The 19,326-nt window shown below is 55.2% G+C and overlaps 2 protein-coding genes across 15 annotated transcripts; both read right to left on the bottom strand.

The window, feature by feature from the left end:
* Nucleotides 1-458: 458 nt before the first annotated feature.
* On the bottom strand, nucleotides 459-5,884 carry LAT (linker for activation of T cells). Of its 8 annotated transcripts, none has more exons than XM_060284712.2 (10): nucleotides 5,199-5,884; nucleotides 5,039-5,073; nucleotides 4,686-4,770; nucleotides 4,488-4,552; nucleotides 4,218-4,395; nucleotides 4,052-4,146; nucleotides 2,361-2,423; nucleotides 2,081-2,159; nucleotides 1,925-1,999; nucleotides 459-666 (listed from the first exon to the last, which is right to left on the bottom strand). In XM_060284712.2, exons 1-9 carry the CDS (start codon nucleotides 5,501-5,503, stop codon nucleotides 1,969-1,971), a joined length of 936 nt encoding a protein of 311 aa, XP_060140695.1. In that variant the 5' UTR covers nucleotides 5,504-5,884; the 3' UTR covers nucleotides 459-666; nucleotides 1,925-1,968. The 8 variants fall into 8 exon arrangements, with proteins under 8 accessions (XP_060140695.1, XP_060140691.1, XP_060140694.1 ...); XM_060284708.2 differs by having other exon boundaries at nucleotides 2,097-2,159; XM_060284711.1 differs by lacking the exon at nucleotides 459-666 and adding an exon at nucleotides 690-1,772.
* A 496-nt stretch (nucleotides 5,885-6,380) lies between these two features.
* SPNS1 (SPNS lysolipid transporter 1, lysophospholipid) lies at nucleotides 6,381-14,304 on the bottom strand. Of its 7 annotated transcripts, none has more exons than XM_030871592.2 (13): nucleotides 14,219-14,304; nucleotides 13,680-13,970; nucleotides 13,516-13,581; nucleotides 11,595-11,731; nucleotides 10,280-10,431; nucleotides 10,117-10,183; nucleotides 9,184-9,329; nucleotides 8,722-8,877; nucleotides 8,246-8,435; nucleotides 7,820-7,885; nucleotides 7,463-7,561; nucleotides 6,998-7,169; nucleotides 6,381-6,724 (listed from the first exon to the last, which is right to left on the bottom strand). In XM_030871592.2, exons 1-13 carry the CDS (start codon nucleotides 14,238-14,240, stop codon nucleotides 6,630-6,632), a joined length of 1,659 nt encoding a protein of 552 aa, XP_030727452.1. In that variant the 5' UTR covers nucleotides 14,241-14,304; the 3' UTR covers nucleotides 6,381-6,629. The 7 variants fall into 7 exon arrangements, with proteins under 7 accessions (XP_030727452.1, XP_030727457.1, XP_030727455.1 ...); XM_030871597.2 differs by having other exon boundaries at nucleotides 13,680-13,884; nucleotides 14,219-14,297; XM_030871595.2 differs by having other exon boundaries at nucleotides 13,680-13,888; nucleotides 13,971-14,293.
* Nucleotides 14,305-19,326: the final 5,022 nt, after the last annotated feature.

Raw genomic sequence — 19,326 nt, 5'->3', positions numbered from 1 at the left:
CCAAATCAAGCTGGTTGAAGAAAACTGGTCATTTATTGGCCCAAGTAACCAGAGTCTGAGGGGATGTCTCGCTTCAGGTGTGACTAGATCCAGGCATTCTGACACCACCAGGAAGCCAGCCCTGCCCACCTCCAGGCCTTCTCTCTTCCATACTGGCTTCATTCTTGGGATGCTCTCCAGGTGGGGGCTCCAGGACCACGTTCTCCCAGCTTCACAACTGCCATGAACAAAAAGCTTCTCCTGGGCTTCCCTGGTGGCACAGTGGTTGAGAGTCCGCCTGCCGATGCAGGGGACACGGGTTCGTGCCCCAGTCCGGGAAGATCCCACATGCTGCGGAGCGGCTGGGTCCGTTAGCCATGGCCGCTGAGCCTGCGCGTCCGGAGCCTGTGCTCCGCAACGGGAGAGGCCACAACAGTGAGAGGCCCGCGTACCGCAAAAAAAAAAAAAAAAAAGCTTCTTCCTGACACTTCCTGCTCATGTCCAGCGCTGGGCCTCACTCTGGCCAGGTTGTCACACGCCCGCACGGGGGCCAGTCCCAACGACCAGGGTATCCACCAGACCCTCGTACTCGGGGGGGGGGTCTTGGAGCAGCAGCAGTAGAACCACTTGGGAGCTCGTTAGGAATGCAGAGTCTCAGGCTACATCCCAGATGGACTGAATCAGAATCTGCATTTTCGCAAAACCCCCAGGTAAGTCATCTCTAAGTCAAGTCTGAAGAGGACTGTGCTGCCCGTTAACTTTTTCAGTTGCTTAGACAATTTTTAAAGTTCTGTTTTATTAAGAACCACAAAAAGTAAGAATTAAGAAAGCCATTTGAGAGACTTCCCTGGTGGCACTGTGGTTAAAAATCTGCCTGCCAATGCAGGGGACACAAGTTCAAGCCCTGGTCTGGGAGGATCTCACATGCCACGGAGCAACCGGGCCTGTGCGCCACAACTACTGAGCCTGCGCTCTAGAGCCGATGCTCCGCAATGAGAAGCCACCGCAATGAGTAACCCCTGCTCTCTGCAACTAGAGAAAGCCCGTGCGCAGCAACAAAGACTCAATGCAGCCAAAAACTAATTAATTTTTTTTAAAAAAGCAAGCCCTTTGAGGTCATCAAGTCCACCCCCTTGTTTTAAAGATGGAGAAACCAGGGGCCGGTGGGGAAGGGTATTGCTCTAGACGCCCACCCAGCGCTTCCCCACGCCCTGTTCTCCCATCACCTCGGCCATCGTCTGCCACTTCCAAGGACTAACTCATGAGGAGATGCACCTGAGCCCCAGGAGTGCCAGCTGGGCTCAGAACTGCCTCACTCAGAAGGTGACGTGTCCCAGGCTTCGTTCAGTCACACATACCTGGTCAGGACCCTCGGGAGCACAGAGGGTCTGCAAGGATGGAGACCCACAAACACACACATACACACACACACACACACGCGCGCGCGCACACACACACACACTCAGGACCTCGGACACAGCCCACCCTCACCCTGACTCCGACCCACTGGGCCCCCCAAAGCTAAGAGCACTACAGACCACAGCAGCCTTTATTCTGTTACAGAGCAGGGCTGGGGCCAGGGTGGCTTGTTCTCAGGCTGCATCAGAAGGTGCAGGGTACTGGGGCCACACGGACGGGACCCCGAAGTGACAATAAGTTAGGGGGAAAGTTCTCAGGCTGTCGTCAGGCTGGAGGCGGGGCGGGATGCCGAGTGGGGGCCCACAGAGCCGCTGCCGGCTGCTCAGCTCAGCACTCCCAGGCAAGGCTGGCTCCAGACCCCACGCGGCCTCCCACTGAAACACAGCGGGCCAGGGACAGAGGGAGGGGCACAGGGTCAGGAGGTCGGGGGCGGCCACAGGGGCCCCAGACTCAGAGAGGAGAGGGCGGGGAGGGCCCGCAGGCCCGGGGCAGGGCCGGGCAGGGCCGGGCCGGGCGGGCCTCTCACCGGGCCTTCAGTGGATCTGCAGATTCTCGTAATCTGGAGCTTCCTCACCCTCCACCTCCTGGGAACTCCGGCCGGCTGCGAGGGAAGGGAGGTTGGTCTTCAGCTGACAGGCCATCCCGCTCTCCTCCAAGGCAGCTCCCCCAGCGTCTGCCCTACCTCCCCCGACACACACCAGGCTCGGTCCTCGCCACGGGCGGCAGCTCCTGGGACACGTTCACGTACTCCCGGCTCCCATCTGTGGGGACAGGTCAGAAGGAGGGACGGCCATACCGAAAGGGGGGCAGGCCACACTGAGGGTGAGAGAGGAGGCGGACACCCAGGCAGAGGGTGAGGAAGCCAGAGAGGGGGCGGTGGGCACCCTCAAGGCCGGAATGAGAGTGAGGATGGGGTGGGGGGGTGCGAGAGTGAGGAGGGAAGGCAGACCCCAGCCACTCACCCAGAGACGCATCCGCGCTCTCCTCACTCTCAGGGACATTCACGTAATCTTCCCCCGACTCCACTGCAGGAAAAGCATTGGCGCCCACGCACTGTTACCCAGACCCCCCGAGGCAGACACCCAGAGGCTCCCAACCGCAGCCCCCAAAGACTTTCGACATAACCAGCCCGAGACTCCTACACGCAGACCCCCAGAGACCATCCCCACTGTCAGCCCCAGAGGGAGGCAGGGAGGGCGGTCCGGACCTGCCACGTGGGTGGCGATGGAGAGAAGTAGGACGACTTGACCAGAATTGATTAGGGGAAACGGAATTGTGGGAGGAGAGACAGCAGACCCCAGCGTGTCCCCCAGGCCAGGGAGCAGGGACGGGGAGCGGCTCGGGGTGGTGGGGCTGGGCGACACGTGTGCGGAAGGAAACAACACGCGGGGCTGGGCCGAGTCAGAGGCGCCATCAGCCCCGCTGGCCCCTCCTCCTCAGCCAGGCCTGCCCTGACCCCCCTCTCCTGTCCTTGTCCCTTCCTAGCGCCTAGCGCCATTGACGACATCTTATTCTTTCATGTGTTGACTTATTTCTCCCTGAGGATGTGGACAAGGCAGGCTTCGGAGTCAGACTGCCCAGGTTCAAGTCCAGCTCCAGCATTAACTAACTGTGCAACCTCAGGCAAGCTACCTAACCGCTCTGGGCCTCAGTTTTCTCATCTGTAAAATAGGGTGAGGAACGGTACCCACCACACAGGGGTGTTGTGAAAACGGTGAATTAAAATAAGGCCTGTCATACCGTCAGTGCCGCCAAGTTTCTGTTAAATAAACAAATCTTTGTACAGATGGGACAAGTGTGGGGCAGGAGGGGAAGGGACAGGCTCAAAAGCCCCTGGGAATTGTGACGTTTAATATTAATAAGTTAATACACATAAAACTCTTAGTAGGGCATGTAGTAGGCCTTCAATAATGTCAGTTGTTTTAATCACAACTCTGCCTCATTAGATGTGATTATATCAGGGGCACCCAGTAAATATGATGGATGACTGAATGAGTGAATGAATGAATGAAAATAAGCACTTGGACAGATGGTCTGGGGCTCAAGAGAGAGGCCGTGAGTTGAGAATCAGGATGGCACATGAAGCCAGGGTGTGGAAGTCAAGACCCAGAGCAAGTGTAGAGAGGAAGGAGAGGAATGGAACACTGAAGATCACAAGACACTTAGAAAAGCCTCCAACAGGCAGGACGGAACCAAAACGAAGAGAGAAAAGCAGCCCAAAGGAAACAGAAACAACACAGAAAGCAGACGAAAACTTCCCAAAGAAACCGCCAAAAAGACGACCTATAACCTACTTCTCCTTAGAGATTTACGAGATGATACTGCCTTTGTGAGACAAGATAGGAGGCTACGAAAAAGGAACATTCAGAGATGAAGAAAGGGCTTTTGGACAAGAAAGACAAAAGCATAGACTCAAAAGAAGAATAAAGTCAAGGAAATCTTGCAGACAATAAAAGCAAAAGACAAGGAGGGAAGAGAAGAGAAAAGGTAAGGAAATCAGACGATCGGAGCCGGAAGTGCCCCTATCTGAAGGACAGAAGTGCTAGAAAGAGAGAAGAGAGAAAATGGAGGGGGAGCAAACATCCAGGAGGAGAGGGAAGAGCCGAGGGGCCGCAGCACAGAGGGGCGGGGAGTGGTCAGAAGGCCGACTCACTGGAGAAGGCGCTATCTCGGAGGCCAGGGTTGCTGGACGCAGGAGCTGGTGGGACGGCGGCGCCAGTGGCCGGGACGTTGTCAGGAAGCACGACCCTGAGGGGAGCCAAGGAGCGGGTGAGCAAGGAGCCCCGGCCTCAGCTCCCACCTCCCGCCTGGCCACTCACAAGTAGCCCTCGGGATAGTCTTCCTCATCCTCATCTTCGTCCGCATCCTCACAGACTGCCTCTGGGGTGGGTAACGACACAGGGTCAGCGGAGCCCAGGACAGGCCCCAGCCTCCTCCCAACCAGGGCCGCCGGGGCCCCTGACGCACCCTCGTTCTCATAGCTGGCCACACTGTTGGCTGCAGAGAGAGCAGGAGAGGGAGACTGAGCTAGCTCGGAGGGGCCTGTCCTCTGCCTGGCCCCAGCCCCACGGGCCCGGCTCCACGCTTACCACCATCTGAGTCCTGCTGGGAAGACGGCATGCGGGGGGAGCCTCCGGGGGCCTGTGGGGATCTCCTGGGAATCAAAGGTCAGAGGGCAGGCTGGGGTGGGGCTCTGGGGCAAGAGGGATTGCAACAGGGAAAGAGGCCCCCAATCCAAGCAGGTGAGGGGGTAAAAAGGGGGATTTGGAGGGGAAGCGGCCACTTACGGGATGCGGAGCAGGTCTGGCTGGCTCTGGAGCAGGTAGGTCACAGGCGGGTAGGAAGTGGCTGGTGGCCAGGAGGCGGCTGTGGCTGAGAAGACAGGACCAAGCTGAAGGAATGACTCCAAAGCTCACGCCCCTACCCTGGACGAGGCCTCGAAGGGCAGACTAACCCACGACACCCCTGTGCCCTGGACAGGCCTGGTGGGGGGGGGCACCCATCTCCCTCCCCACCCCCAGCTCAGGTCAAGGCCATGTGGGCAGCCACAGGGGGAAACTGAACAAAGGCACACACTCTCCCACCCACGCCAGGAGATGCTCCCCCTGCGTCCAAGGAAGGTGACCCTCCATGTACTCACGAGGCGGTTTGATCACGATGCTACTTGGGGTCAAACTAGCAGGAGAGACACAGTTTGGGTAAACAGCTGGGAGAGGCCCCAGACCCCATCTCAGTCCCCTGGGGCCCAGCCCTGCACGGGGTATTGAGGGAGACACCCAGGGTGGACGGGGCAGACTCACCCATCGGAGGCAGCAGTGTTATATGAGCCTGGGGAAGAGAGGGCCCGTGAGGCAGGAAAAGGGGGTGACGAGGGCAGAGGGTGATGGAGTATGGGGCTCTCAGCGACTCGAAAGTTAAAGAGGGACAAAGGAGTTGGGGCGTGGGGTGAGGATCCCTGTCGGTGTGTCTGAGTACCTGGACACCCCACCAGTACCCACTCACCTGGCAGCTCTCGGCAACGCACACACAATGCCATCAGCAGCACAGCCAAGAGAGGCAGCAGCAGGAGGCCCAGCACAAAGAGGACCAGGCTGCCTGCCTCCATCTGCAGGGGAGAGCGTGGACCGGGCCTAGCTGCTCGCCGCACACCCCTTGGGGACAGAGCAGCAGCGGGGCAAGGGCCAGGCCACAAAGGGTACAGGGGCTGAGCGGGCACGAGGCTGGGAGCCTGGTGGGGGGCAGCTGCGCCCTCCTCGGGGGCTCCCTGGGTCTCCTCCCCTCAGCGGGCGTCAGCGCAGGCTCTGGAAGACCCTTGAACCCAGGGCGGTCAGGCCCTGACCTGGAGTCTGGCGCCAGCCACCCCTACACAGACCCTGTGCCCCAGCCCTACCTGCCCCTGGACTCTGCGCCTGCCTCTCCTCAGTGCCTGCCTGCCTGTGGCAGGAAGCTGTGGTGAGCGCCGGGTGAGGGCAGGAAATCATCAGGGCTCAGCTGGCTGCACCCTCCCCCTTCCCACCCCCACCCAGCCAGTGGGGAGGGGGAGGAGGCAGCCTCAGGAGCCGGCCTGGGCCCTCAGGAAGGGTCTGCTGGTCCCCGGGACAAGGGGCAACTCAGACCAGTGGGAGGAGGAAAAGATACTTGCAGGCCAGCCAGCTGCTGTGCCCTCCACAGCGCGGCTCAAGGAGGCGGCAGGGAGGGAGGCCCTGACACCAGGAATTCTGAGGGGCCCAGGGCGTGCCCACCACACCTCACCCTGGCCGGCCTGCCAAGAAGGGCGGGCTCTCGGGGAGACATGGGCGTAAGCGACTCCTGGTCACAGCGAGCCAGCTCACTCCGCCCCCTCATTCACTGGCCCAGAAGGGCAGGGATTTGCCCAAGGGCCCGCAGGAGTGACCCAACAGCCCCTGGGAACTTGGGACTAGAGAGGGGGCGTCCCCTGCAATCCAGGGGTCACTAGCACCCAGAGAGACTCCAGCAGGCACTTGGGGTCTGGCTACAAACTTTATTCAGTTACAAATAGCACCGAGCCCCTGGGGCTGCTCCAGTGGCAGGGGATCCCCCTCCCGGACCCCCAGAATCCCCTCTTGGCCACCTGTGTAGTGTGTAGGAGCTGGAACATGGCCCAAGGCCCCTCCTAGAAAATGGGCCAGCCGAGGATTTGGGCCCGGGCACCTCCTGGGGTGGGCCCAGGGCCAGCTGTGGTAGATGTGCAGGTAGCAAGCGGCGACCCCTCAGATGAGCACACTGGACACGGGGACCCGGGTGGAGCGTCCTCTCTGGGGCACCACAATGCGGTCATCAGCCGGCCCGGCCTCACACAACAGACCTGTCAGGGAGGGATCAGAGCCAGGGCTGGATGGACAGACAGACACAGGGCCAGGGAGGGGACAAACAGGCACTAGCAAATGGATGGGGCAGCAGAGCCACACAGTGGGGCATCAGCTCGTGGGACAGGGAGACCTGAGGCCGAGGGAGGGGAGGGCTGTGGACTGAGGGCTGCCAGGGACATGGGGCTGGGTGGGCGGATGGATGGACAAGCAGGCAGCATCATGAAGTTAGGCAAGGAGCTGTGGACGGACAGCGGGGAGGCCCGACCGACCCTGCACGTGCAGCTGGGCCCGCCGGCGGTCGCCCTCAATGAAGATGGCAGCGCCCAGGAAGGCCGCGCCGCCCAGTGCCCCCATGAAGGCACAGAGCATGAGCGAGAACTGCAGGGCCCGGAACTCAGACAAGAAGGAGGGGGGCCAGCCCTGGCGGAGGCGGTCGGAGATCTGCAGGTAGACAAGGAAAGAAAAGTCAGGAGAATGGAGAGGAAGCCCCTGAACTCCAGGAGAATGAAGAAGACTTAGGCCTGGCCCTTACCGGTAGAAATCTGACAAGACAAAATCGTGCCCACCCAGCTGAGCCTCCGAGGTGAAGGGTGCCTGGCACAGGGGACTCGGATGCCTCACTAGGGTGAGACCCTCTAATCTGGCCTGTGCTCAGGCCACTGGCCGCCAGCCGGTACTGGGAATGTGGGGTCCCCCGAGCCCCATCCCAGGCCCAGCCAAGGGACCGTGCTCACCAAGCCAATCAGGTAAGGGCTCCCAGCGTCACCCAACAGGTGGGACAGCACGATCTGAAAGGCTTCAGCAGTGGAGCGGCGTGTGGGGATCACCACGTACTGGGAGGAAAGAGGGGCAGGAGACAGGGCCAAGGCTCAGCCTAGGCTAAGGTCAGGTGAACCCCAGCTCAGAGGTGTGGCTGGGGTGAAGGGCAGGGCGGGCCTGGGCTACAGGCCCACCTGGGGTTGGACTCTGAAGTCAGTCCAGGGCTGGGTTTTGAAGAAGGGGTGAAGGTCACAGTTCAAGGCAAGTGAGGTCCCCTGCCCCAACTCCCTGCTCCCATCAGCCTCTGGGGTAACCCTGGGCCACCTACTCACCAGCAGAATGTCAGCCACAATGGCCCAGTTCATGGACAGCAGTGTCTCTCCAATAAAAATGAAAATCTGGGGGATGGGAGGTAGGCGGTGAAGGAGGGGGAACAGGGGTGGGGCGTTGGTCTCATCACAAGAAGAGCAAACACATGGAGGGTTCACTAGGTACCAGGCCCATCTATTAACTCATTTAACCCTCACAACACCCCTAGGAGACAGTTGCTACTTTTATTCCCACTTTACAGAAGATGAAACTGAGCACAGAGAGGTTAAGTCACTTGCCCAATGTCACACAGCTAAGAATGGCCAGAGCTGAGATTCAAACCCAGGCATTCCCACTCCAGAGTTGGCTCTGACCCTAGTCCTGCCCCAGTGCACCATTCCTCCAACCTGGACCCAGAACACCCCCTTAGACACCTGCTGGCTACTCACATAGGTGGCCACGATGCTACCACGGGCACAGGCGAGGGACAGGAAGAGGAAGGGTGAAGAGCCCAGGAGGCCAGCAGCACAAACCAGCGGGTCAGCCCGGGGGTTGGAGCGGCGGAGTCGGCGGCTGATCTCCACGCCCAGGCCCACACCCAGGACCCCGGTGAGGCAGGTGATGAGCCCAAAGATGAGGCTGGGGGGAAGGGGAGGGGCAAGGGGGCTAGCCTCACCCCCATGGCCCAGAGAGAACGATCGTCCATCCCGGCCACCCTCACAACCCAGGTCTATCCAGGCACAGCACCCCATGGTTCACAAGAGGAAGGCACCTATTCCCAGACTAGGAAACTGAGACTCTGGGAGAGGAAGTAGCTTGTGGAGTCAGGATTCACACTCTCCTTGCCTGAGTCTGAATCACAGACTCTCTCCACTTCATCCCCTGCCACCTGCAGGGCTACCCAGACCAGACCCCATCTGGGTACCTGTCAGAGGAAGAGCAGGAGTCTCCAGGAAGGCAGGGGGGGGTCTCCCCCAAGACCACACGGGAACGCAGCAAGAAAGCAGGAGCCCAAAGAGCCAGGGAGCCCGTGACAAAGGCCACAGCAGTGAAACCAAGGGAAGACAGGATGAAACTAGGACTGCAGACAATTAGGAGGGAGGAAGTTAGACTCCACTGAGGTATCGGTGTCAGAGACCTCTCTTCTCCCTCCCTGGCTTATTTTAATAGTCAGGGCACTGAGTCTGGAGGCTGTACTGGCCTCCAGGATCTGGGCCTGTAATTCAAGCAGTTGCCATAAGGGGGCAGTGGCGACAGAATTCCTGGCCTTAGGGTAGGGCCAGCTGACAGAAAGCAGAACAAAGACCACACCCATGTAAATCTCAAACTAGACCTCAGGGCCTCCCTGGGGGCCTCAGATGTTGGGTTAGGATGGAACTGAACTCACTTTCTTGCCAGAGCCCTCAGATCTTCCCACCACGAGGTGGGGTTCAGGGGTGGTGAGTGTGAGTGGCGCTCCACAGCTCCCCTTGGTGGCTCCCGTACTACCAGGAACAGCAGCACAACAGCCAGCACTCCTAGACCTGGTGTCACCTGGGGAAAGAGTGGGCTTCAAGAAAGGCACAGACGGGGAGACACTCAACCCTGGGGGCTGGGAGAAAGTGAGGGTGTATAAAAGCAACTCAGGCCCCAAGACCTCAAACACCCAGTGAGTGCCTGCTCAAGGAAGCTGAACCTGTGGTTGAGGGGAGGGGGTGACTGCCACTAGGAAGTGTTTCTGTTTCTGCAAGCCTAACTGCTCCCTCTTTAGCAACAGCACCCTAATTTTCTTTTGGGAAACGACTCCCCCATTTCTCTCAACCCATGTGGTTCAAATAGGGTGGGGCTTGTAACCCAGACTTTGCCAAGAGTAATGTTAAACCTCCCAGGCCTCAGTGATTGAGTCAGTGCCAGCATGTGACCCGCGTTCATCTAATCAGACACCGCCCAGGACTACTGCTCAAGGATCCAGGGCGCTGAAGTTTCTAAACGGGAAGATAAACACGTGGAGCTTTCACTTGCTTGAGAAGGAAGATAACAGAGGAGAGTAGAGCTGAGAAAAGGATGATCAAATTCCTGTGACACTGCGGGAGTCCTGCATCCAGCTTTACCTGAAGCTCACCCTGGGACTTTCCATTATGAGAGCCAATACAGTCCCATTTGGGGGTTTACAGTCGTACAATGGGCTTCTATCACCTGCAATCACGAGTTTTACCTAGCACGTGGCCTCGCAGTGAGGGCAGCTAGGCTGCCTGTAGGCTTGGCAGAGTGAGCACTGCCTTCAAAAGGGGGAGTCAGTGAGTGCACTGCTAACTTTTCCCCAGGCCGTGACACGACTCACCCGCAGAGCCCAGTGCCAGTCCCCGGCCACATCCTTCACTTTGGAGCCTGCAATGTAACCCAGACCACTGTGGGAAGGGGGTGGGGGAGGAGAAGAGACGGCTGGTCAGTCTCGTTCCAGGCAAGGCCCTTCTGCCTCCCCACCAGGCCCGAGGTCCACTCACCTGCCCACAGGGATGGCAAAGTAGAACACGCTGAGCATCCGACTCCGCTGGTCTGCCACGAAGAGGTCAGCGATGAGGGTGGGCGCGATGGTGGAGTAACTGGCCTCCCCGACCCCCACCAGGCCCCGGGTCAGGAGGAGCAGCCAGAATCGCTGGGGAACGAGATATGGGGCAGGTGGCACCCCGCCCTGCAGCCAGCCTCCCAGCCTCCCTCACCAGCCAGCTCTGGAGAGGTGGCAGGGATGGCAGGAGAGGCCTGGGTTTTAGAACCAAACCAAACTGAGCTTGAATCGTGGCTCCACTACTTACTAGCTGTGACTCTGAGAAAACAACTTAACCTCTCTGAGCCTCAGTTTCCTTATCTGCAAAAGGGGGATAATAACAACTTGTTCCCATACCTATTGTGAGAACTGGACAACAAAAGGTCTGTTCATTACCTTGCACCCAGTAGGTACGAAATAAATCTTTATTTCTATCTTGTCCAAACCACCCAAGACACCCCAACAGTGAATAGTGATCTTAGGCGGGGGGTTATTTGTCTACCAGGGACACCAAAGCTAATAGCAAGGCACAATCACCCAAGGAGAGTGTGTAGTGTCCAGGGCTGAGGAGACAGAGTCCCAGGTCAGAAAGTGAGAACAGACAGAGGTGATTTCAAAGGAGCAAAGAAGCAACAGCCAGGAAGGCAGGACGGAAACCAGAAGAGGGGGTCACAGAAGTTAGAAGAGAGTTTTCGGAAGGAAGAAGTAGGTCAACAGAGCCAGAGCCTCCCAGGAGATCCAGCGAGAACAGGACTAGGAAGTAGGAGCTACAGCTAGCAACTGACAGGGCACTGCTGACTTTGGCAACGGAGGGACGGGGGCAGGTTAGCCAGCAGTGCTCAAGCGGGGAGTGGGAGGAGAGGAAGTGCAGGCAAAATGAGAGCCTCGCCCCAGCTGCTCCTTCACCCAGACTGGAGCTCCCCTCTGTGGAAGTCTGACTAGGAAGAGGAAGACGGACAGAGGGCAGTCCTGGTAAGGTCTTTCCTGTGATAGAGAAATGTGTGTGTTTAGGTGTGCAGTGGAAGGAGGAGATGATGGACAGAAGAAGGTTCTGGAAGAAAAGGGGAGAGGATGGGGTGGGCAGATAACTCAGGCAAACAGGGAACAGAAGACAGCATGGACCAAGGGAACGGCCCAGTCTGCAATGACAAGTTCCCCGGGCCCAGTCTGCAATGACTCCAAAGAGCAGCAGCAAAGACTGATGGGGGAGTCAGGGTTGGGGGGAGGAGAGGGCGGGGGGGAGGGCAGAAGCAGGAGCCAGTGTGGGACCTCACCTCTCTGGGGATGAAGGACGACCCCAGTGTCACCAGGGACCAGAAGGCAATGCCCCCGCACATGAGGTACTTCCGATTGTACCTGTCACCCAGGTAGCCAAACACAGGTGCCAACACCATGTAACTGGAGATGAACACTGGGGGGAAGCAGAGAGTCACAGCCCAGCCCCAGTACCCCTAGCCCACCCCCAAACCAGCTCAGGGAGGGCGAAGGGGGGCAGGAATAACTCCCAACCCTGAAACTATCAGAGCTTCCTGCAAGCGGGAGTGGGGGGAGGTAGTAGTTGTCCAGCTCCACCTCCAATGCTCTTCAAATCTTCCATCGTAGAATGGATGGCCCAGCTGACTCATGCCTTCCTCCTACCCTGGTCTGCAACGCACTTATCTGATCTAGCCTCTCCCTACCCCTCCAACTTCATGCTTATCCACTTTCCCTCTCTGTACCCCAATGGCCCAACTGCCAAGTTCAATACCACCTTAAGGCTTTGGGCACCTGCTGTCCTCTCTGGAATTGTCTCTCCTCTCCCCTGAACTCCACAACCTTGGCTCCTTCACCCTCAGCTCAGAAACCTTCCCAACCACCACATATCCAGTCTCTCTCTATCACAGCTACTCTGTCTTCTTTTACATAACAGTTATTTCTATAGAAAATTATCTCATTATTAGTTTAGGTTTTCAGGGATTGTTGCCCCCCTCATGCACAGCAAAATGTTGGCTCCAGGAAGACAGGACTGTATTGGCCATGACTGTGTCTCCATCACTTAACACACTGCCGAGCACAAAACAGGTGCTCAACAAACATGTGTTGAATGAAAACGTGAACAGGTTGCCGAGAAAGACCTGGGGTTTTTTTTTGTTCTTTTTTTTTTTTGCTGAGCCACGGGGCATGTGGGATCTTAGTTACAGGACCAGGGATTGAACCCCCGCCCCCTGCATTGGGCGCACAGAGTCTTAATCACTGGACTGCCAGGGAAGTCCCAGACCTATTTCTTCTCTAACTCAACAACTCTTTAGAGATTTGCAGACCTGGACCTATGATCCCATTCTCATTCCATTAAACTTTGGCTTAAATAACTCCAGTTTCTTGGTGGCCTGGAGTGGAGCAAAGAACACTGCAAGACCTGGTTTCAAACTCCTCTTCTGCCTCGAACTTGTTGTGTGACCCTAGGCAAGTCTTAACTCCTCTCCAAGCCTCACTTTCTTTATAAAATGTAGATGATACTACCTACTTTCTTTATAAAACAAGAATAATAACTCCTTGGCTGATAAAGGATTAGAAGACAATGGGGGTAAAACGTCTTGCGAAATTCTTTGGATGTTATCAGTACTTCCTCCAGGGCCTGGCACATGGTAGGTGCTCAGAAATGAAGGAAGGAGGGAAGGAAGGAGGGAAGGAAGGACAATAGGACTTGGCCTTGGCTTTGCCTTTCCCATAAATCCCAAAGTTCTGAACAAGTAAAACTCACCTCCTCCCCTTCTAGACACCCTCTTCTGCCATTATTTACTGGGCGCCTACCATTTTCCAATACTGTACTATGCACTTCACAGACATTATCTCATTTAATCCTCACATCAGCCCTATGAGGTGAGCCGGGGTTATTACTAGCTCCAGCTCACAGACAAGGAAAGTGAGGCTTAGAGAGGTTGAGGGCCTTGCCTACCATCACATTAAGTGAAAAGCTGGTATATAAACCCAGGTCTGTCTTAACTGTTATACAAAACCGACTCCCTCTTTAAATCTCTTTAAATGTGGTGTCCTAATCGAACAGGACAGCCTCAGGGCAGAGCCATGGCCATCTCCTCCCCTAGCTCAGACACCAGACCTCCCAAAAATAAGGCCCCAGGCACGCCAGCGTGTGGTCCCAACTGGGGTAGAACAGAAAGAAGAGGTGCGGTGTGCCCAGGAGGGGCCTCCACTCACCCGTCTGGATAAGGCCAGAGCTACTGTCTCCGATGTCGAAAAACTGCTCAATGTCCGGAAGGACGCCTGGGAAGGAGAAGACTCAGGATGGGCTGGCCGAGGCAGCCCCACCTTCGGGACCCCGCTCCCATCCCCCTTTCTAACTTGCTCCCAGAAGTCAGTACCAGCCACGGTGAAGCGGTCCATGTAGTTCAGGAGGTTGATGTAGCACAGCACGGCCACTATGAGAGCCGAACGGCCCGAAGACAAGCCCGTGATGCGCTGCAGTCCTTCCCGGTCTGGGACTTCGGGATCCTCGGACTTCGGGTTCCCCATGGACCCAGGCAACCCCGGGGTGCCGGGCGCAGGCCCGTCGTCCGTGTCATCCGCCTGGCTGAGGAAGGGCGCGGTGTCGGACCCGGACATGGTCCCGGGGGCCGCGCCCGCCCGCGCTACGGTCCCACCGACGATCCCACCTGCGAGGGGAGGAGGCTGGAGAAAGGAGGATGGAGGGAACCCAGGCGAGGGAAGTGCGCTCGGACACCGAGAGGAGCTTGCCCCGAAGCACAGATCACGGGGGATGGAACCCGGGCTCTATCATGCGTCCCCGCCCCGGCAGACACACCGCGCGGAGGGACGAGTGGAACTCCGGTGAGATCAGAGACAGGAACGGGTTGAGGAGAGTCCGATCCCCCGCCCCCTCCCGGTTGAGGTCACCCCTCACCCCGGGTAGGAGCCCACCGCATTCGCGGTTGGTCAGCCCCAGCGCCGCACCACCGCCACCGCCATGTTGTCTAAGAGCCGGTCATGTGACACTGGAGCAGGGGCGGGGGCGGTGGACGCCACTGCGGGCCGGCCCCTGACGCGACTACGGAGGCCGCGCGCGCCCCTGCGGTTTGGCCGACGTTCCCGCGTCACGTGACTGTGGCCGGTCGCCACGGTCCTCGGCTGCGTTCCCGCCGTGACAGCCGACCTAAAGGTGTCTGGGTGAGCTGTTACAGTCCCTCCCACTCTGAATCTCGGCTTCCTTATCTGCGACGCTGCTTGGCAGACTTCTTACTGAACGAGATCAAACGAGATAATGGAACCTTAAAAGATTCTGGAAATACAGTAGTACTGTAAATATCTCTAAACGTGCCAACAAACAGTTGTGTTTTTAAAAATTTATTTATATGTATTTTTTGGCTGTGTTGGGTCTTGGTTGCTGCGCGCAGGCTTTCTCTAGTTGCAGCGAGCGGGGGCCCCTGTTCATTGCGGTGCGCGAGCTTCTCATTGCAGTGGCTTCTCTTGTTCAGGAGCACTGGCTCAGTAGTTGTGGCTCGCAGGCTCTAGAACGCAGGCTCAGTAGTTGTGGCGCACGGGCTTAGTTGCTCCATGACATGTGGGATCCTCCCAGACCAGGGATCAAACCTGTGTGCCCTGCATTGGCAGGCAGATTCTTAACCACTGCGCCATCAGGGAAGTCCCAACAGACAGTTCTTACTCTCTTCCCCCACGGTGTCCGGTTGGGGCTTCATACGTGCTCAGTAAGTGTTGGATGAATGAATGAATGGTGAACAGTGGCCCCCGTCCCTACCCTTCGGATTCCCCAATCCAGCTGAGCTTTCCCTGCAGACGTTTAAGAAAGTGTCCCCAGACCCCACCGGCCGCGTCTGGAGCCAGTTTTTCCTCACCTCCAACTTGCGCCCTCTGATGGTCTCACTTGGAACAGCCAGGGGCTAAGGAGACTCCTAGCCATGGACGGGGCTCGACCACAGAGCCCTGGCACCAAAACAGCTTTGTTCCTGAGTGCCTCGCCGCCCCAATCGCCAAGCTACAGCTAATAAACATACACTCTAAGTAAAGTTAGTGTAGTTCTATGCAAAGGCAGCTTCAAGACCCCTCTTCCAACCAGACCTCTTAAGTCCCCCTGCCGAAATTCTAGAGTCTCATGTTCTTGGGACCCCTGCAAGAGGCCTTATCAGAAACTCTTGAGTCACTGTCCTGCTTGGCGTTGCCCCAGGAGTACTTCACGTTTCAGAACCTTAAGCCTGGTCTCCCTTTAGGGTCTAAAGGAAAGAGATGGAGAGGAATTTCAGATTGTAGTCACTGAATTTCCTCAGTACTATTGAGCAGCTACTATATGCCTGACATTGTGCTGGGTGTCAGGCAACTGCAGATTTACCTACCCTCATAGAGCTTAGCTGAAGGAGCTTTTGCATGCAAAAGGTGCACCTGTGAAATGAAAAGGCAAGCCACTGATTGGAAGGAAGCATTTGCAAAGCATGTATCTGACAAAGGACTTCTATCCAGATGTATAAAGAACTCTTAAAACTCAGTAAGACAAAAACACAATTTTTTAAGTGGGCAAAAGATTTGAACAGACATCTCACAAAAAAAGATATACGCATAGCACAGGGAGATCAGCTCGGTGCTTTGCGACCACCTAGAGGGGGGATGAGGAAGGTGGGAGGAAGATGCAAGAGGGAGGGGATATGGGGATATACGTATGCATATAGCTGATTCAGTTTGTTATACAGCAGAAACTAACACGACACTGTAAAGGAATTATACTCCAATAAAGATGTTAAAAAAAAGATATATGAATGGCCAACAAGTATATGACACCATTGGTCATTATGGAAGATAGAATTAAAAACACATTAAGATACAACTATACTAGAATAGCTTAAAAAAATAAACGCACTGGGACTTCCCTGGCAGTCCGGTGGTTAAGACCCTGCACTTCCACTGCAGCGGGCATGTGTTCGATCCCTGGGTGGGAAATAAGATCCTGCATGCCGCAAGGCGTGGCCTAAATAAAGAAATAAATACCCTGATAAAGTACCGGAAATGATACGAATGTTTGTGGGAATGCAAAGAGTACAGCTACTTTGAGAAACAATTAGGCAGTTTCTTTAAAAATTAAACATACAGGGCTTCCCTGGTGGCACAATGATTAAGAATCCGCCTGCCAATGCAGGGAACATGAGTTTGAGCCCTGGTCCGGGAAGATCCCACATGCTGCGGAGCAACTAAGCCCGTGCACCACAACTACTGAGCCTGCGAGCCACAACTACTGAAGCCTGTGTGCCTAGAGCCCATGCTCCACAACAAGAGAAGCCACTGCAATGAGAAGCCTGTGCACAGCAACGAAGAGTAGCCCCCGCTCGCCACAACTAGAGAAAGCCCGCACGCAGCAACGAAGACCCAACGCAGCCAAAAATAAATAAATTTAATAAATTAAAAAAAAAATTAAACATACACTTCCCATATGACCCAGCAACTCCACTACTAGGTATCTATCAACAAAAAATGAAAACATATCCAAACAAAAGCCTGTATGTGAATGTCCATAGAAGCATTATTCATCATAGCCAAAAAATTTGAAAAAAACCCATGTATCCATCGACAGGTGAATAGTATATTCATACAGTGGAACACTGCTCAATGATACATACAGTATGGGTAAATCTCATAAACACTATGCTAAGTGAGAGACCCCAGACACAAAAGACTGCATACTGTATTATTCCATTCATATAAAATACAGAAAAGGCAAAACTAATGTGACAGAAAGCAGATTAGTGGTTGCCTGGGGCCAGGGGGAGGAGGAGGTACAAAGAGGCACCAGGAAACGTCTGCAGGACTGTGGACATTTACTAAAACTCATTGAACTGTAGACTTAAAATGAGTGACTGCTGAGGCATGTAAATTAAATTCCATTAAGCTAAAAAAAAATTAAAAATCTGTAGTCCAAACACAGTACCTCTGGATATTAATGAAAATAAAACTTTCTGGTTATAAAGACAAATATTTTGATGCTAATTGGTTTTGGCAAATGGGAAAAATATTTGGTCCTTCCCCAAGTATAGGTGACATTTATTTATTTATTTATTTATTTATTTATTTATTTATTTATTTATTTATTTATTTATTTATTTATGGCCACGCCTGCATGTCATGCAGGATCTTAGTTCCCCCACCAGGGATCGAACCTGTGCCCCCTGCAGTGAAAGTGCTGAGTCCTAACCACTGGACCACCAGGGAATTCCCCCAGGTGGCTCTTTTTTTTTTTTTTGGCTGAGTCAGGTCTTAGTTGTGGTCCACGGGATCTTTATTGAGGCATGCAGGATCTTTTCGTTATGGCACGCAGTCTGGGTTTCTCTCTAGTTGTGGCGCTCGGGCTTCTCTCTAGTTGTGGCGTGCGGGTTTTCTCTCTTTCACCCATGCGCGTGGGTTCCAGGGCGCATGGGCTCTGTAGTTTGTGGCATGTGGGCTCTCCCGGTTGAGGCACGCAAGCTCAATAGTTGTGGTGCGAGGACCTAGTTGCGCCACGGCATATGGGATCTTAGTTCCCTGACCAGGGATCGTACCAGCGTTCCCCTGCATTGAAAGGTGGATTCTTTACCACTGGACCATCAGGGAAGTCCCCCCCACCCCACCCCCTGCCCAAGGTGCCTTTTAATTTTATGGATCTCTCGATTAAAATTCCTTTAAGTTCAGATAAATAAATATGTCTGTACAGTTCTCTTGGTTTCAACTGGAGCCCAACTTTTGCTCTATTAGCTTTGGAAATTGTGGTTTGTGAAATATAAGTACATGTGGAATTTCTTGGAAAAAAAAGTTCATCCATGACAAGTGCCACAAAAAAGTCTGGCATATGGGTATTATAAGGACCTGATAGCAGGGGCATTTGACCTGGTCAGGGAGGTCTGAGAGCCTCTCTGAAGAAATGGTCCCTGAGCTCTGCAAACAAAAGAAAAGCAAAGAGCATTTTGCTCAACATCCAAGTCTACAAAGATTAACCTGCTGCAGCAGCTGACCAACAGCGCACTCGGTGCTTCAGATGCAGAGATTAAGCAGATAACGGGATGAAGCACTCTGCTCCAGACGGAGGAAATTAAGGAGAACAGGATGCTTGTGCTCTGGATAAACAGGCTTTTAGGTAGCTAATATGCATTTCAGGAAGAATTCTAACGAACCCAGCTTCTTGGATCTTCCCATACATAGAAAAGCACTATAATCATTAACTTGAGAAAAACGCTCTTTGTGACCGGCAGTAATCTTTTACCAAAATGTATATCGATTGCTTGTACTCCCTGACCAAAATATTTACATGTAAACTGGTCTCACCCCCTACCTCTTTGGAGCAGTTTTTCAGAGCTATCTGAGAGGCTGTCTCCCAGGCTATAGTCCCCAGTAAGTCCCTGAATAAAACCTCAGATGTGGGGGAGGGGCGGTCATTGACTTTCCAGGAGGGAAAGAAGAGCAGTCCAAGCAGCAGAAAGCATGTGCAAAGGTCCTGCCACAGAAGGCAGCCTAATGAACACCAGGGTCTGAAAGCAGTGCAGTGTGGAGAGCAGTGAGAGAGGGAGGCTGGCTGGGGAGCGGGCGGGGAGCGGGCAGGGAGCAGTCTTCAACAGGCCCACCTGGATTTCCATCTGGCTCTGCATTCCGTGGCCGTGTGGTCTGGGACAGGTTAATTCATCTTAGCTTGTTTCTCTTCTGTAAAATGGGAATAATAACACCTGCCTCCCAGGATTGCTCTGAGGATGAATGAGAGTAGGAAAAGTGCCAAGCTGTGGCACCAGATCAGGGCTCCTTAAAGTTTTTATTTTTTTTTTTGCGGTACGCGGGCTTCTCACTGTTGCGGCCTCTCCCGTTGCGGAGCACAGGCTCCGGACGCGCGGGCTCAGCGGCCATGGCTCACGGGCCCAGCCGCTCCGCGGCATGTGGGATCTTCCCGGACCGGGGCACGAACCCGTGTCCCCTGTATCGGCAGGCGGACTCTCAACCACTGCGCCACCAGGGAAGCCCTCCTTAAAGTTTTGAATGTTTCTAATCAGGGGA

This window comes from Globicephala melas, chromosome 15 (assembly GCF_963455315.2).
Source record: "Globicephala melas chromosome 15, mGloMel1.2, whole genome shotgun sequence".
NCBI lineage: Eukaryota > Metazoa > Chordata > Mammalia > Artiodactyla > Delphinidae > Globicephala > Globicephala melas.
The sequence above is the reverse complement of the archived record's forward strand: the minus strand, read 5'-3'. Positions and strand labels throughout refer to the sequence as shown.

Bases quoted from the DNA above. Each gene is read 5' to 3' on its own strand.
- LAT (XM_060284708.2), bottom strand. From the start codon at position 5,503: ATGGAGGCAGGCAGCCTGGTCCTCTTTGTGCTGGGCCTCCTGCTGCTG. The intron at 4,771-5,038 runs GTGAGTACATGG...CTGTCTTCTCAG, and splicing joins CATCGTGATCAAACCGCCTC to CCACAGCCGCCTCCTGGCCA. The intron at 2,000-2,096 runs GTGTGTGTCGGG...CTTCCCTCGCAG, and splicing joins CGTGGCGAGGACCGAGCCTG to CCGGCCGGAGTTCCCAGGAG.
- SPNS1 (XM_030871592.2), bottom strand. From the start codon at position 14,240: ATGCGGTGGGCTCCTACCCGGG. The intron at 7,562-7,819 runs GTGAGTAGGTGG...CTTTCCTCCCAG, and splicing joins TTGTGGCTGACATTCTGCTG to TACGTGGTGATCCCCACACG. The intron at 6,725-6,997 runs GTCGGTCGGGCC...CCTCCCTGACAG, and splicing joins GGCCCAGCTGCACGTGCAGG to GTCTGTTGTGTGAGGCCGGG.